This window comes from Rattus rattus, chromosome 4 (assembly GCF_011064425.1).
Source record: "Rattus rattus isolate New Zealand chromosome 4, Rrattus_CSIRO_v1, whole genome shotgun sequence".
In the NCBI taxonomy this organism is placed as follows: domain Eukaryota; kingdom Metazoa; phylum Chordata; class Mammalia; order Rodentia; family Muridae; genus Rattus; species Rattus rattus.
Window position 1 is genome coordinate 33,068,159 of NC_046157.1, and position 16,726 is coordinate 33,084,884.

The following is a 16,726-nucleotide window of genomic DNA, read 5'->3' on the forward strand; positions in this document are numbered from 1 at the left end:
CCTAGGGACCTTGTCTTTCTTGCTTTTGTCTAAGTCTGTAATGCCTGGAACAGGTCCAGGTGTTAACTTTGAATGGCTGTGTAAATAAATGCATGGATAAATGAATAAAGGAATGTTGTATGAGAAGGGCAGTAAGTAAACGAGGAAGTCACATCAGGCCTTCGCTTTGAGGCATAAATTTAGACTCACAGAACGAGTAACTGAGGAGGACAGGGTAGAAGAAGAAAGTTGTGAAATATAAAGCTGTTAGGGGCCTTGCATTGGGGAAGAGTGATATATCCTATGACAAGAGCAGTGGGGATCCTATCTCTTGTGTTCTGGAACATGGGAGACTTTCCTTCAAATCCTATAATGTAAAAAAATCAGAATATCCTAGGTGGGTGTATAGCCTGTATCCCTGGAAAAGCTAAAGAACCAAAAGACCTTTGAATATCAGGCTAATAATCAGATAGCTGCTGTCACCCTCTGGGCCTGTTATGTTCCCTTACTCGAGCTCTGTGTATGCCTGAGAGTCACTGTAATGGTGAGACATGTAGCCTGACAGATGAAATGGGGACAAAGACCATAGTCCTTTTTGTCTAGTATCAGACTTAAAGGTCCATGTTGGGTCATTGCTTGAAGATCCTGGGGTTCCAGTTGTTTTTGTGAAAAATTTGTTCCTTTCTACCACCCTGGGTTTCTTACATAAGTAACAGGTTTGGAAAGAGTTTTGTTAGGATGATGACATAGTGAGGTGACATCATAGAACAGAACTAAACTCTCCAGAAATCACTGTGGATAATAAAATATCTTTAAGTTTGCATAATCACTTTGATGTGGTCCTCACCAAGGCAATGGGTTTATTTGTGGAAGATTTGTTGCAAGTAGCCAGTGAATGTTTGCCTTTTCCTTTAGCCTGATTTTACAAAATTCGTTCATGTATTTACTCCCTCAGACTTGGCGCAGGTGTGATTGGAATTGTGAACATACCCTTGGAGATCATGGAACCATCCCATAATAAACAAGAATTCCTCAATGTCCAAGAATATAATCATCTACTAAAAGTCATGGGACAGTACTTGATCCAGTACTGTAAGGACACTGGGATCAGTGAGTATTCTGTGGTCATAGTAAGAGTTAAGGGGCTCAAACTTGGGATTCATTTAAGGTGAAAGGGTTATATTGATTGAAGTAACCAGTAATCCAAAGCTGTGAAGAAAGGCTTCTTCTTGGAAAACATAAGAGGGATACTGGGGATTTGGCGTAGTGGTAGAACCCTTGTTTAGCTATGAATTCCATCTTCAGTGGTACAATAAAAGTGAGAAGAGAGCCAGTTACAGAATATTTCCTAGAATATCACACAACAAAACAAAGCATCAGTTGGTCATTGTGGAGCACATCTTTAGTTCCAGCACTTGGAGGGTAGAGGCAGGTAGATCTCTTTGAAATCTAGTATAGCCCAGTCTATATAGGGAATTGCTGACCACCCAGGATAACATAGTAAGTCAGTTTCTCTCTCCATGCCCCCTTCTCTGTCTCTCCTTTCTCTCTACCTCTCTATCTATCTATGTCTCTCTCTCACTTATTTCTGTCTCTCCTTTCTCTCTACCCTTTCTTTCTACCTCTCTCTCACTTCTCTCTTACTTCTTTCTCTCTCTCTCTCTCTCTCTCTCTCTCTCTCTCTCACACACACACACACACACACACACACACACACACACACAAGAACAGACTAGACATTTCAAGAGGAAAGCAACTGGAAAGCAATGGGCTGTGGTAGCTGATCATGGCAGAGGAAGGCAGAACATTGTTTCCAAGAGATTTAGAAATCCCTCAGAGAGTCCCCCGAGACTCCTCTGTCTTCCCAGAGCACATAATCCCACATGGACCTCCCTGAGAATCTCTGGCCATCACATACCACGAAATAATACATATCAACCCATGTGACTGTAGATCAAAGACTTACTGAGAATACTAACACTGGAAACATTTCAATTAAAAATAAATGTTTCTAAACATAAAAGATAAAGAACAGTTATCTGGAAAATTTGACCTGTGTCACCTCACTTTCCAGACTTACTTAAACAATGACTTACTGTTTTATGTATTACACAAATACTTTTTAACATAGGTAGACATAGTACTTCATTTATGAAAAGGAAACATATTAGCTACTATGAATGTATCAGTGACTGGCTTGAAGTATGCATAGTTCAAGCATATCGAATATAGTTTTCTACCTCCAGGACAACTTAAGATGTTATTATTGCTCTCTTGAGGTAGTAATTTTAGAGTGGTTTTTTTCTTGTGTACTCATTATACTTTAACCTGAAAATTCCTCACCAGTGACACAGACAGATGGATATATAACTTCATAGGACAACAGAGCAAACAGGTACCCTACCAAGATGTGCTTAATGTTGTGGTCTATGTTATGGTCTATGGGCCAGCAGCATCCATACCATATATATATCCCCCTTGGAGACATATTTGGAGTTATACAAGGCACAGGAATTACGACAGTGATTGACAAGATCTACTTAAACCTGTAGGACATATAGAAGATATAAATATAAACATAATCATAAGCATAAACAGTGAAAGTGAAGACAAGCATTTGCTCCTTGGTTTTCAAGTACTAACGTTGTATAGACTGGAAACAGTGAGCATCTGAAATCATGATGACCTTGTTCTCTTCATATCCTCTCAGTAATGCAGACCTTTACCTCCCAGCCTTATAGTAAGGAATGAAGTCCCCAGAAAGAGCTAGCATATATTTAAAAGTGATAGAGATATCTCAATTAGCATATTTGGGATGTCCTGTTGTGTGTGTAGTTCTCCCAACCCCTTGGCCTGGTGTGTGGGTACACTCAACAGTCCAGTTCTCCTATTCTGATTTTATTTAGCATGTCCTCATGTCAACTCTGTTATTTCCTGTCCCTATGCTATCTGCACCATGCCCCCTACTTTCCTTCAAAAGCCTCTCAAGTGATGTAATATGGTTCAACATAAATAATTTATCTGTTTCTATTAATATTAGTTGGTAACGTGTTTTAATTCCTGTGAATGAATTTTGGAATAAGAATACTTTCAACAACAACAACAACAACAAAGCTTTCCTAAAAGGAAGACCGTGGGCATAGGGGAGCAAACATGAGCCATGGTCCATTCATTGCAAATTGGAATTTAGTCATTAAGCTATGACTTGATAGTTTCAGTAACCTATGAGTACAGTGACCTTTACCAGAATAGCAAAAATTATGTAATGCTTGACTAATACTCTTAAAGCCAGTACAACATGTCACATGGTTTTAATGAAAAGTATTTGAGAGTTTTTTCCCTTATAAATAAAAGATGCAATCTTTGTATTTGTTGTAAATCTGATCTGTTCCTATGGAAAACTGGGCCCTTGTGAAACATTGAATCAGCAAAGAGAGAGAGAGAGAGAGAGAGAGAGAGAGAGAGAGAGAGAGAGAGAGAAATGCAGAGGCAATGACTTTGTGTCATTTCCCAAATCTGCATTCTTTTTGGCACAGTGAATACTAGGGAAATCACAAATAGTTTTTCCTAGGGCTGACCTCACCTCACTGTTGGCTACTGTTTCCTTAATTCTTCTACATCATCCTAATAATGCTATAGCTTTTCATCAGCTTTGAGGAGTAGGGAGGGAAGAAGATAGAAATCATGGCATAAAACAACAATGACATTTGAGGTTGAATGACAGCTATTACATAAATAGATAACATTGGTGTTATTAACTCTCTAACATGGATCAGAATTGAACTGACTGCTATAGCACAATCTATGATGTAGTAATGCACATCATCTTTCTCAATAAAATCCAACATGTTCTTTGTTAACAACAAACCCAAAAGTCACTCAGCCTAATCACATTCATCTCCTCAACTTTACTGTTGCTTAGCCCTGAAACATGGCCTCCACAGTCGCAAAGGATCTACCTTCTTCAGGCTGCCTGTGAATCTCAGTACCACAGTATTTTAAAATGTCCTCATACCTCTTCAGCTTTCTTATTGTTACTCATTCAACAAGCTCTGTTAGGCTTGAGTGTTCTAGAACTGACCAATCAAACCTGATTTACCTTGTCTAGCAACTTTTAATCCTGTAGGTTGCTATGGTCTGAATGTTGTGTCCACCTCACATTGACCTCACATTAATAAGTTGAAACACTGACTCCCCAAAAGGATGGTATAGGAGGAGGGCACTCCGGGAAGTGGTTGAGTCCTGACAGCAGAGACCCCATGACTATTTTTTAGAAAAATGAGAGGAGAGAGTGAAGGCGCCCATCCCTGGACCAGGATGTGAGGCAACAGTTGCAAACTGCCAGTACATTTTTCTTGGACTTGCAGCCTTCAGCACTGTGAGGAACAAATTTCTATTGCTTATAAATCACCCAGTCTATGCAGTCCACATCAACCAAAGACACAGGGCTAATCTGCTCTGACAATTAGAAACAGAATGGTTACCTAATGGAGAAGAATAAGGAGGGAAACCACAGCCAGTGCCTGGCAAGCTTCAGGCTTTGGGCTAATTTGGGGGATTGGTTCTAATGCTTTCTCTAAATTCAGCCTCCAACATTGGGAATCTGCATGCCTAAGTGCTCAAAGTTCCTGTCCCCAGTTGTTTTTTGATTGATCAATAAAGAGCCAATGGCTACTGACTGGGTAGGAAGAAAGAGGAAGGACTTCAAGGTTCCAGCAGGAAGAATGGGGAAGAAGGAGGAGGAGTAGAAGAAAGGGCCCCCAGGCGAAGGGGTAGGAGGGACCTGTCCAGGAAGAAATGGGGGACTTACAGCTGAAATGTAGGCACAAGAAGGAAAGCAGCCCCCAGAAGGGCTGCCCAGAAGCATCGTGGGCAGCAAAGATAGGGGGCCACCCAGAAGGAGCCAGGGAAACAAAGATAAAATATGGATTTAGGAGGTGTTAAGCCAGGAATATCAGAGTATTTGGGGAGTTTTTTTGAAGTGCCCCACCATTGAGCTAGTCAAGGCATATCAAAATTAAGCTGGCATGTGTCTTTCATTCACAAATTCAGAGGACTCTGGCAGGTGGCTGGAACCAAGACCTGCCAGGAGCCAAAGTGGTTTAACTAATTCACCGCTAGCTACAGGCTAAGCAATGATATATCTCTGAGGAAGTGATTATTTCTGAAGGAGAAAAAAAGTGGACAGACGAAGTTGACTCATCCCACAAGGGCCAAAGTTTTCTCTCTTATTGGCCCTTTAAGATCTTTAAAGATAAGTCATATTTCTCTTCTGCCTTGTTAACCTTGACTTACAGCTCCAAAATCATTGATATTCTTTATGTGCACAGAATTTGTTATTCTACCATTCTGGCATTTATACTTGGTTTATACTTTGTGCTTAAAGATTGGTTTAAAGAGCCTCCTCTTGTGCTTCAGTTCTATTAGGATATCTGGGTTTGTAGGATAGGAAGGCTCTGGTGCTATCATATTGCCTTGGGTTGTGTTTCTAGGCTGTTCTTTGGATTTCTGGTTTTCCTTGGTGTTGGCTGGATGGTCCTTATGGCAGCAAGACTTCTCAGGAAAGTGGGGATCAAGGTACCTGACACTGATGGCTGTGCCTCAGACAGAGCCCAATCTGCAGCCAGTATCCTGGGTAAACCCTACTCTGCAGGCTGTGTTCCAGTCAGACCCAAGCGAGATGACAAGTAATGCTGACTCTGCATGCTGTGTTCTAGGACCAACTGGGATGGAGGGCAGTATCAGATGGGTATTGGGACAAGATTCCAATCTGGTTAGTTTTGGGGCGCAGAATGTATCCAGCAGAAAGCAGAACGCTCCTTAGGTCCGTCAAGTCTTCTCTGGACCAAAGAGCAAGGCCAGAGCTAGACAGTGAGGCTCGGGGGACCATAGGCCACTCAACCTTTGCAGGCTATCCCAGGTGGACCAACTAGGATAGCAGGCAGATCCAACCAGGATACAGTAACTCTTAGTAAGCACATTCTTGACCCTCAATGCACTATTGCTAACTAAAAATTTCAACAAAAAGTTTAATGTGAGTTTATGTAAAGATGAATGTGAGTTCATGTACAGTCTTATCTGTACTTTTGTCTTTCTGAAAGTAAGCATTTTTAGTCCCTTGTGCACAATTGTACATTTATTCCCATTAAATTTTATTACCTTACTTGGCCCAATTCATTCCAGTTGTCAGGGTTTTATCATTGCTGACTTACAGCTACAGTATTATCTTACAAGATTTGTGTAAAGTAAATGTCCTCTATGATTTCATGTAAATCCTGTGGTATAAGTAGGAGAAAGTCAAGGACTGTGGCTTTACCTAATGGTCTCCACGGAGGTAGAAGTTTCTGGACCAAATTGATTCAGTTACATATTTTCCCAATTAGATTGTTACTTAAAAAAATACCAATTTCCAAATTTGTGCTGAGTTTTGAAAGTGAATTTTAATATTCTTAGTATGGTAATATTTTCCTACTTGGGTATAGCTTTCTGTATAACAAGATGTTATTTTACGGTTGATTCATTTTAGCGTCTAAGATGTCAGCATTTCACTATAGGAAAGTTTACTGCCACACCCTCCTGGAGACATGTGGGGTGTGGAGACCCCTGGAAACAAAAAGTGAAAATGTGTGACAAGTTTAAGATCTACATCAAGAAACAATTCTTATCTTTTGAATTTTATTTTATGAAGTTGATATTTGCTTGTTTATTTTGACTTCAAATATTATATTATAAGTATATCTTATGCTTTATCTTTAAAGTTTTATTATACTGTTGTGGATTGAACTGTGTCCTTCTGAAATTCATATTTTGAAACCTTACTCCCAGTACCTGAGGGGATTACTGTTTTTTGAAGACAGAGGCTTTAGAGAAATACTTAAGATGAAATTGTTACCAAAGGCCTTTGTAAGAAGATATTTAGACACATAAAGAGACCCCAGGATTGGATACTGTTAAAGAAATGACTATAGAGTAGTATATCAGAAGGTGGCCATCTGCAAGAAAGGTAAAGACACTAGGGAGAGGTACACACAGAGAAAGCTATGTGACAGTGCGTCAAGAAGGGCCCTCTGCAAGTGAGGCAGGGGACCTTAGAAGAGAATGAGAATACATTGTTTAGCCAGGTAGTCTGCAAGTCCCAGCTGAGATGGGAGGCCAAGGAAAACAGGAGGAACTTCAAAAATAGAATCAAGGTAATTACGTGAAGGCTCCATAAACCTCTCATTTAGCCTTGACAATGATCAGCTGGTGGGGAAATTGATTTCAACTCTTTTCATCTATTGCACCACTTGGATGGTGAAAGGCACAATTCTGTAAATTCTGTAATTATATCCATGAGTACTTTAGCATGCATTTCTGAAAGCAAGTGCCCTTTAAATGCAAATATCACACCCGCATTTTTGTCAACACTTCTTCTGTATGATAAATTGTCTAATATGCTGTTCATATTTATAAATTAATTCCTATCTTAATATAGGCCTTAGGACTCTTCTCCATTCCACATCCTTTTCTTCCCCTTTATCCTTGAAGTATTTTCTAGGTGGAGCTGCTTTTGTTGTCTTGTGGCTTATTAGAGTACAGCATTTGCTCACTATGTTTCTGTTTGCTATGCTCTTCTATGCTGGATTTGATTTTGTTTTTGTAAAGTGGCAGTCTGTGGACTACAAGTGATCATGTACTGGTGAAGACCGTCTTCAATCTTATGCTCCCAAATCAAATCCTTAGCACCAGAAATGGGTTACTGCTGCAAGATATTTGATCGCACTGTGAACCCTGGGAATATACTGAAAAACCCTGTTTCTAGTTATGGTGTCACTCAGCCTTTAGCACACATCTTTAATCTCTCTGTCTGGAATCCAGACATACCCTTAGTACAGACTTTTAATCTCAAACAATGAAGGTAATGCTAGTTTGTAGAAGAAAGCACGTTTGAAAGTGATGTCTAACTGAGTGACAGACAAAGTGATGAATCAGAGAAATATTTGACAGAATAGGATATTCTCACGAGGAGAGGAAAAGGGAGCTACTTAGGGGCAGTGCAGAGACAGAAGGAAGCAGGTTTTCTAGGACAGTTGTACAGAGACAGGTTGCAAAGAAGAACAAGCTAGACACAGGTGAAGACAGAATGAGTCAGAGAAGGAGCAGCAATCAGAAGATTAGAATACATGGCCAAGCAGACCAATTCAGGAGAGTCAAGACAGAGAGAGAGAAACCAAACTGTGTCAGTCAGATTGAAGAGAAATTTGAGATGGAAAAACTGAGGTTGAGCCAGTCAACCAGAGATAAGAAAGAACAAGAAAGGGGAAGCTTATTCAGCAGCGAGTCTCAGAGGTTAAAAACATTCTAGGCCTAGGTAAGCTTTTACAACATCTAGAGCCTTCCAGGACTAGGTCTAGATTAAAAGACTGAGGAAATAAGCTTTCGAGGTGACAGTTACTTCAGGTGAATAAAAATTAAAATTGCAAGTTATGTCTGGTTGGGTCGTTGGCCAAAGAGATCCCGTAGACACCCCAAAACAGTACAGGCTATATTGCCAATGCAAAAGGCTTCGCAACCTAACAGTAAGACCCTGTTGCCGAAATGCCCACTTACTTATATCATGGAACATGGAAAAATAGAGCTGGAAGCTTCACTCCTGCTGATTAGCATGATGTTGGAAGTTACCCTGCATGCTACTGGAGGAGAAACATAATCATTACTAGTACCCTGCTACAAACCCTGTGACCTAAAATAGCAAGCTGCCAGCAAAATGTACTTGTATGATAGTGGCATACATATTATGATAGTAACCAACCACTTTGAAAAAAATTGGATTTAAGGCTCACCCCTTGAGATGGAACCCATGCCTGACATTGCTAAACTAGGATAGGTTATGGGCACTAGGGGAAAACTCACAACTATTATTTCACTAAATGAGTATAGCAGCAAAGTAACTCCTAATGACATGTTGCTCAACCCTCACCAGAGAAGATTCTGTTTGCTATAGATGATGGTTAATATAGAAACGCACAACCAGACAAGGTGCAGACAGTGAGAGAGCTTGGAGCACTCAGCACTATACATGATGTCTTCATCAAAACCCTCCTCCTTTGTGACTCATGGATGTATGCAGAAGAGGAAACAAAAACACCTTCTGGCACCAATAGGAGGAGAAGCCCTTGGTCCTGTGAAGGCTCATTTCCCCAGTGTAGGGGAACACCAGGGTGTTCAGATTGAAGTGGGTTTATAGAAGGGGGAGCATCCTCATACAAGCAGGGGAAGGGGGAATGGGAGAGTGGGGAATTGGGAAAGGGGATAACATTCAAAATGTAAATACATAAAATATCCAGTTTTAAAAAACACTAAGAGCCACAGGTGTTGAGTGAGTTCAAGGAGACAGCATCTTCTGGACTGAACAGGACTGATCGACATACAAACTGGCAGAAACTGTGACAGCATTCACAAGACCTGCACAGGTTCAAAGCAGACAAAACTCCAAAAAGAAGATGGAGTTTTAGCTAAAGACCTTGGACTTAAACAATTACAGACCTAATGTTCATCACAAGGACTATAGGCACTGAAATTATGCTACTTATGCTTTTAGTCATGTCAAATGAGTAATTTCAGCTGCCTTTGCTACAAAACAAAGCTAAAAGATCACCCAGGTATCTCTGCTTGATAGCAACTGTTCTTTCATCCATTTCACGAATGTGACCCTTGCACTATTTACATATGGCACACTACATCATATTCTATACCAGTGATCCCCACCGTGATGGTGAAGTTTAAATCCGGCCCAGCTTATACAGGGAGACCAGTATGGTATAGTTAATTAAATTCAAGATGTTATTTATTTCTAATTGGGTGAGGGAACTTTTTAAGAGTATTAAATCACTCATCAGATTTCCTATATGTCCGAGAAAATGTTAAGAAAGTCCTGCCAAAGAAATAACCTTCTAACTAGGGACAAGAGAGACAGGCTCAGTTGACACAGCCCATGACAAGACCCATTAGACAACAAGATGCTAAGATGCTTTAGATCACTGTGGTTGTTGTCATGAAAAATGCCCTCATAGGTTCCAGTATTTGAAAACTCGGTGCCCAATTGGTAGTATGGTTGGGGACAGGTACCTTTGGGTGTTGCACCTTTGCTAGAAGAAGTACATCAGTAGACTAGGTGGGCTTTGAGAGCTTAGAGCTTCACCTTACTTCCAGTTCTTGTTCTCTTTGTTTCCTGGGTGTGGTTGAGGTGCGATGTCTCAGCTCCTTGCTCCTGTTGCCATTATGGATGCTCTGGAACCATAAGCCAAAGTAAATTCTTCTAAAAGCCATGTTGGGTCATCATATTTTATCAAAGCAATAAGAAGAAACTAATTATATTTAGGAGTTTAGTTTATGTTGTTGTTGTTGGCTGCTGCTGCTGTTGTTTGAAAACAGAGCTTATATAGCCCAGGTTGGTCTTAAAGTCAGAATATTCTTGCTTTGGGTGTATGAGTGCTAAGATTTATAGGTCTGTGCCATTATGCATAGCTTAGGTATGTATGGTTTTGATTTTCCTATTTTAGAGACAGGGATGAATATGTCCAAAGAAAGTGGTGAAAATGCTAAGTAAAAATACATCCTCTAAAAGAAGGGAAAAGTAATTTCTTTCTAAGGAGAGGATGGAGCAGAAGAAACATACTTTGTCTTCTATTTCTTTTGAAGATTTGTCCTAATGGAGTATATAGCTCTTTCTATCCTACTTAAACACAATGGCACGGATTCCAACTGGGGCCAGGATTCCCAGGCATCCGCAAGGAAAATAATCATTGAGTGGCTAGCCTTCCACAGCACATGGAAAGATACAGATTTCAAATACAAACATGCAGTTCGAGAAGTTAAATGTAAAATCACTCAAAGGTTTTACTGAAAGTGAGGCTGAGACCCAATAGCAAATAGGACCTTGATCTCTCACCCTGTACACAAATCAACTTAAAATGAATCAAAGACCTGTAATCCAGACCTGAAACTGTGAAACTACACAAGGAAAGCATGAAGGCATTGGTGTAGACAGCAACTTTCTGACATTGGCTTCAAAGCACAGAGGAACCAATATTATATGATTAGAATTAGATCTACTAACATCTATGGGAATGAAGTACGGGGACACCTATGGAATGAAAAAAAAATTGTAAGCTACTCCCAGGACAAAGAACTAATATCAGTACATACAAAAACCTCTAAACCTAGCAAGAACAGCAAAAAGATCCAAATGAAATGGACCAATGGTTCTCAAAAGGAGAGATAAAGTGATCAGTAAATATATTACAAAGTTCAATGTAGTTCTATTAGTCATGAGGGAAGTGTAACTAAAATCTGCAATAATGTCGTCACACTTAACAGAATGGCCGTTATCAAAACTAAAGAAATGAATGCTGGTGGGATGTGGAGAGTAAATGAATTGTCATTGATCAAGGTGGTAAAAATTAGTACAACCATTAGGAAGAGCATTATGGAGAGACTTCAGAAACTAAAAATACTTCTATTTGACCCTGCTATCTCTTGTCTGAGTACTCACCCCAAGAAAATGAAACCAACATAGGAAGAGACACCTTTGTGCTGTCCACTGCACCATTCACAATAGCTAAGATGAGCCCTAGGTGCCCACAGTGAACAAGAGTGGACTTTACAACACAGTAAAGAAGCACACCTGAATATTATCCTGCCATAAAGAAAAATGAAATCTTGTACATTTCAGAAAAATAATAAAACCGAAGGATATTTTAAAGTAATTGCGTCAGATATACACAAGTACGTATTCTCTCTCATATGTGGTAGATCTGGAGACTTGGTTTAAATGTAGAGCAGTGATTATTAGCTGTTGGTGAGGGAGGGAGTGGGAAAAAGAAGGCTGACATTGATTGGTGTTCTCTTCTGCGTCAGCTCATGCCCTGAATGCTATTGTACTTTCTTCTTAGCTGATGTCCAGGATTCAACCGTATTTCTCCTAGTTTTGATGTTTTCATTAGCATGTATTAACTATATCTAACAATGGATTTCATTCCGATGATTTCATTCAACTGCATTTCAAACACACACATCTGAGTTAACATTTTCTTATCTCCCTTGTTTCTTTTATAGACAAAATTTAACTGTGTGAGGTGGACTAAAGTTACTGGATCTCAACACTTTTCAATAAAATAATCATTGCAGGATATTTGATCACACTGTGAACGCCAAGACATTGTGTTATGTACTGAACAAAATCTGGTTTCTAGTTCTGTTGTGGTCCATCCCTTAGCAAATAACTTTAATATCATTGGCTGGAAAACAGATAAGCTGTTAGCATACACCTTTAACCCCAAACAATGAAGGTAAAGTTACCTTGTACAATGAAGCACCCATGTTTGAAAGTCATGTCTAATTGAGTGGCAGACAAAGTGACACATCAGAGGAAGATTTGACAAAATAAGATATGCCCAACTCTCATGAGAACAGAGAGGAAAGGGAAACTACTTAAGTGGCAGTGCAGGGAAGAAAGAAAAATAGGCAGTTTTACCAGGACGGTTACAGAGAGCAGGGCAGAGGGAGAAAGGAGGGGGCAACTTTACTGGAACAGTTATACAGAGACAGGTTGCAGAGAGAGAACGAGCTAACATAGGTGAAGACAGAGAGCCAGAGAACGAGAAGGAGCCAGAGATTAAAACGCTTTGCCAAAGTTAGTAAGAGACAGAGAAGAGCAATGAAGGAGAAGCTGAAAGAAGCCAGGTTGAATCAGTCAGCTTGGAGAGGAGTTTAAGCCAGAACAGCTGAGTTGAACCAGCCAGCAAGAGATCAGAAAGAACTGGAAAGGGATGGATTTATTTAGCAGTAAGTCCCAGAGGCTGAAAATATTCTAGGCCCAGATTAGATTGTACAGAGGCTAGAAGCTTCCAGGAAGCTTCCAAGAGGATAATTTATCAGGAGAATAAAAAATACTCTTCCAAATTATTGCAGGGTTTAAAGGTCTCCTGAAAATTACAGTGATGAAACCATTACAGTTCTGCCATTTGCAATAGTTCTGAATAAAATATTCTACACATTCCTAACAGTAAATTTACTGTTCAGAGCTTTTCTCACAGATCTCTGTTGTAGAAAGTGAGACTTCAATTCAATGTGCATCAATCTTAGATTATCCTGTTAAAGTAATGAACTGATCGAGTCTTTAAGCCCAAATCTCCAGTTACATATTCTGTTCTAATTCTGAGCGTTAGCTGTGAGCTTTTGGCCTTTTACTCTTCACAGAAATAAATGGAAGTTTTGAATCAGTCGAGTTTAGAGATGCTAAAGTCATAAAAATGTCATAGACAATTGGTTGTGGATCATTTCCATGGCTTACTTCATTGGTGACTGGAAACATTAAAATATAGTCTGAAAAATGAATTACTTTTTAAGTCCTGAAACTTCACTTTGGGCCTCGGAGTTAACCTGCAAAAGGGAAAATGCATCACTTTAATTAAATTGCACAAACATCGGTATCTGTTAGTAATCCGTGTATTTAAATAGCCATTATTGTATACCACTCTATTTCTGAAGGCCAAAACTAAAACATCGAAGTATCATTATTACTGATTTTATTTCTTGCCAGACTAGGATAGACAAGAATTTTTATGAGTGCAGATTCTGAGTCTGCTTCCTGCATTACAGTTTGAAAATGTCAGGACATATGCACCGTTTACTGTCAATCATCATGATCGTTATGGAATACATGGATTTTGAAGAGAAACCAGTTGGAATAGCTGCACAAACCCCTGTGGACTATATGAGACATTAAAGAATGAAGCCGAGATGTGCTTCCTCTCCTAGCTATCTGTCTGCCCTTTTTGCTTACGAGGACGTTTTCTCATCTCCAGAATCTAGCCCACAGCAGATACGTTCTGATACCGTGACTGGCGCAGATACAAGTTGTTCATGTTGAGGTGCTTTTGTGTATTGAAAATAGGGTTTGCATCAGGCGTTAGTGAGGGCTGTTTCTAACTCTGCAGACACCCCCTTGATTTCTTTGCCTTCATCTCTTCCTTGTGTTTGTATAGACCAGGCCAGGGCATGGCACACAGGTAGAGGTCAGGGATAAATTTCTGGAGCCGGTTCTCTCCTTCCACAACATGGGCCCCTGGAATCAAACTCAGGCTCCTTTATTGCCGAGCTATCACACTCTCCTGATACCTTCAGTTTGTATATTCCTGTGTCTTTTATTCAGTGTGGTCTTTCAGATGTCTGGGCTAGTGAAATTTCCATTTCGCCTTTAATCAGTAGTTCCTCAGTATTATGCAATACCTTAGAAAACAGTTAAGGAAGGTGGACTTCAGTTGTTTAACTATATATTCAATAACCTGAACAAATCAAGCAGATCTTTAAAAAAGAAAATATTCAGCTCTCGATGTCAGGTACTACAGCCATGGTACTATGCACAGCCAATGTCTTCTAAGATTTCATCATCTACTGGAGAACAGAGGCAGAAGGTGAAAGATACAAGGTGTTAAATGGTGACAGGTGGTGTGATCTCAGAGCAGGGAGGAGACCATCACCCAGGCTGGAGCTGTGTTCTGTGTGGTTACCAACCTCCTGCTTTTCCCAGTCTTACGGTGTTTGTGTTGGAGATAACTGTGGATATTCATCTTGCCAGTTAGCTGCATTACATTAGCTGTCTTTGCTAATGTGTTCTGGCAGAGGCCTTATTTCACCTTCGTTTTATCTCACACAGGTTAATGAAGTGTCTTGTCAGGAGTAACAGTAGTCACATGGCTGCAGACTGCTAAGCTCCTCGCTAAAGCCATGCCGAGTTCTAAAGCACAGCTTTCCTGTGAGAATGGTACCTCTCTCTCCTGTTCTCACACCCTCTTTCCCCTTTGTCCCTTCTTTCCCCATTCCCCTTCCCCCTTCTCTCCACGTGTTTTTGACCAGCCTCTACTCTATTTCTCTCTCTCTCTCTCTCTCTCTCTCTCTCTCTCTCTCTCTCTGCCCCTACTACCCTCTTAACTCCCCTCCCCATGCCCTGAATAAACTCTATTCTATACTAAGAGAGAGAGAAAGAGAGAAAATGGTAGTTAAGGGAAAGTGACATTTAAGGAGATGACAGATGCAGTACGGCTGCAACATGTATGACCGTAAATCTCTTATATTCCTCCCTTTTACATTTTATACATTTTTACACGTATAAAACAACACTTAGCATCTTTACCGTTTTTATATACGAGCTGGTATCATTAAGTACACAATTGTACGTGGCTGTCACTGCCATCTGTTTCTATTTCCAGAGCTCTTTTGATCTAAGACTGAAAGTCATCTTTCATGAAGCAGTAAGTCATTTCCACTCCCACACCCCATCTTCAGTCTTTCTGTGGGTTTGACTCAGTATCCAACATAAAGGCATTTGTCTTTTGTGATTTATTTATTTTACTTAGTTATAGCTGTAAGCTTTTCATGTATGTTGAAGCATGTGCCGGAGTACACATCCTTTTGTATGACTGTATCCTTATGTATAGGCTGTATTTTGATTTCTCACCTATCTGTCCTAGACACTTGCGTTTCTTCCACATCGGATCTCTTGTGAAAGACGCTTCTGTGGACAGGTGTACAAATTCCTTCCTTTGAAGTTCTGAATTCTGTTGTTATTAATGACATTCACCATGGTGTGCAGTAGACCTCTTGAACATATTCCTCATGACTGAAATTTTGTGTCCTTTAATGAACATCTTCCCCAGCTTTCTCCCTAAGCCTGTCACAACTGTTATTCTACACTGTGTTCCCATGAACTCAATTTTTAGGGATCTACTTATAAGTGAGACCGTGTGACATCTATCTTTCAGGGTTTTTTTGTTTTGTCTTAATGACCTCAATGTGCATAGGCGCTATTGTGAGTGGCAGGATTTGCTTCCTTTTCAATGCCAAATGTGTATATTTATTGTGTGTTTCAAACCATTTATCCAACATTTAGATTGATTCCGTGTCATACCTATTTATTGAATAATGTTGTAATGAACGTGTGAATGGAGATGATTATTCTACATACTGAATTCACTTCCTTTGGATATACACACACTTTGAAGTGATGTTTTAAGATAATATCATAGTTCTATTTTTATTTTTTTTCAAGCCACCTCTCTTATTTTTTGTATTGGCTCTACGAACATTCATTCCTACCAACAATGTTCAAGGCTTCCTTCTTTGTACACCTTTTCTTAAACAATTGCCATCTTTAACTTAAAAAAAAATTTATAGCCTCACTCTGTAGCCATGGCTGGCCTTGAACTTACTGTGTCAACTAGGCTGGGCTTCAACTCACTCTGAGTGGCTGTTTCAAGCCCTTGCTTCCTTGTCTTCCCTGCATGCTGGACAGTACCTTAGACTGTGAGTTAAAACAAGCCCTTTCTCCCTAACATTGATTTGGTCATGGTCCTTTATCACAGCAATGGGAAAGGAAATGGAAAAGCAAGGACCTACCCCATTGGTTTGTTTGTTTTTGAGATATGGTCACATACTTTAAAGTAGGTTGCAGTGAAACTCACTGTGATCTAGGCTGTCCTCAAACAAATAGCCATCCTCCTGCCTCAGCATGGTGAGTGCTAGAATTATAGGTGTGAGGAGGGCCCATCCCCAGCTCTAAGCTGTATTATTTAAACCATATTCCTGGCGGTGCACTTGAGAAAGCTGATTCTAGAGGTCAGGAAGGGCAGAGAATACGCTATGATATCTGAAATGTTTTGCAGTTGAGGGAAGCAAGGGCAGCTGGATGTCTGGAGTTAGAGGGAAT

At 40.0% G+C, this 16,726-nt stretch overlaps 1 protein-coding gene across 1 annotated transcript in view; it reads left to right on the forward strand.

The window, feature by feature from the left end:
- Morc1 (MORC family CW-type zinc finger 1) overlaps positions 1–16,726 on the forward strand; it is a 173,457-nt gene that overhangs the window by 76,755 nt on the left and 79,976 nt on the right. The window contains exon 14 of the mRNA XM_032899303.1: positions 935–1,089. Coding sequence (XP_032755194.1) covers positions 935–1,089 — 155 coding nt within the window. The remainder of the gene's footprint in view (positions 1–934; positions 1,090–16,726) is intronic.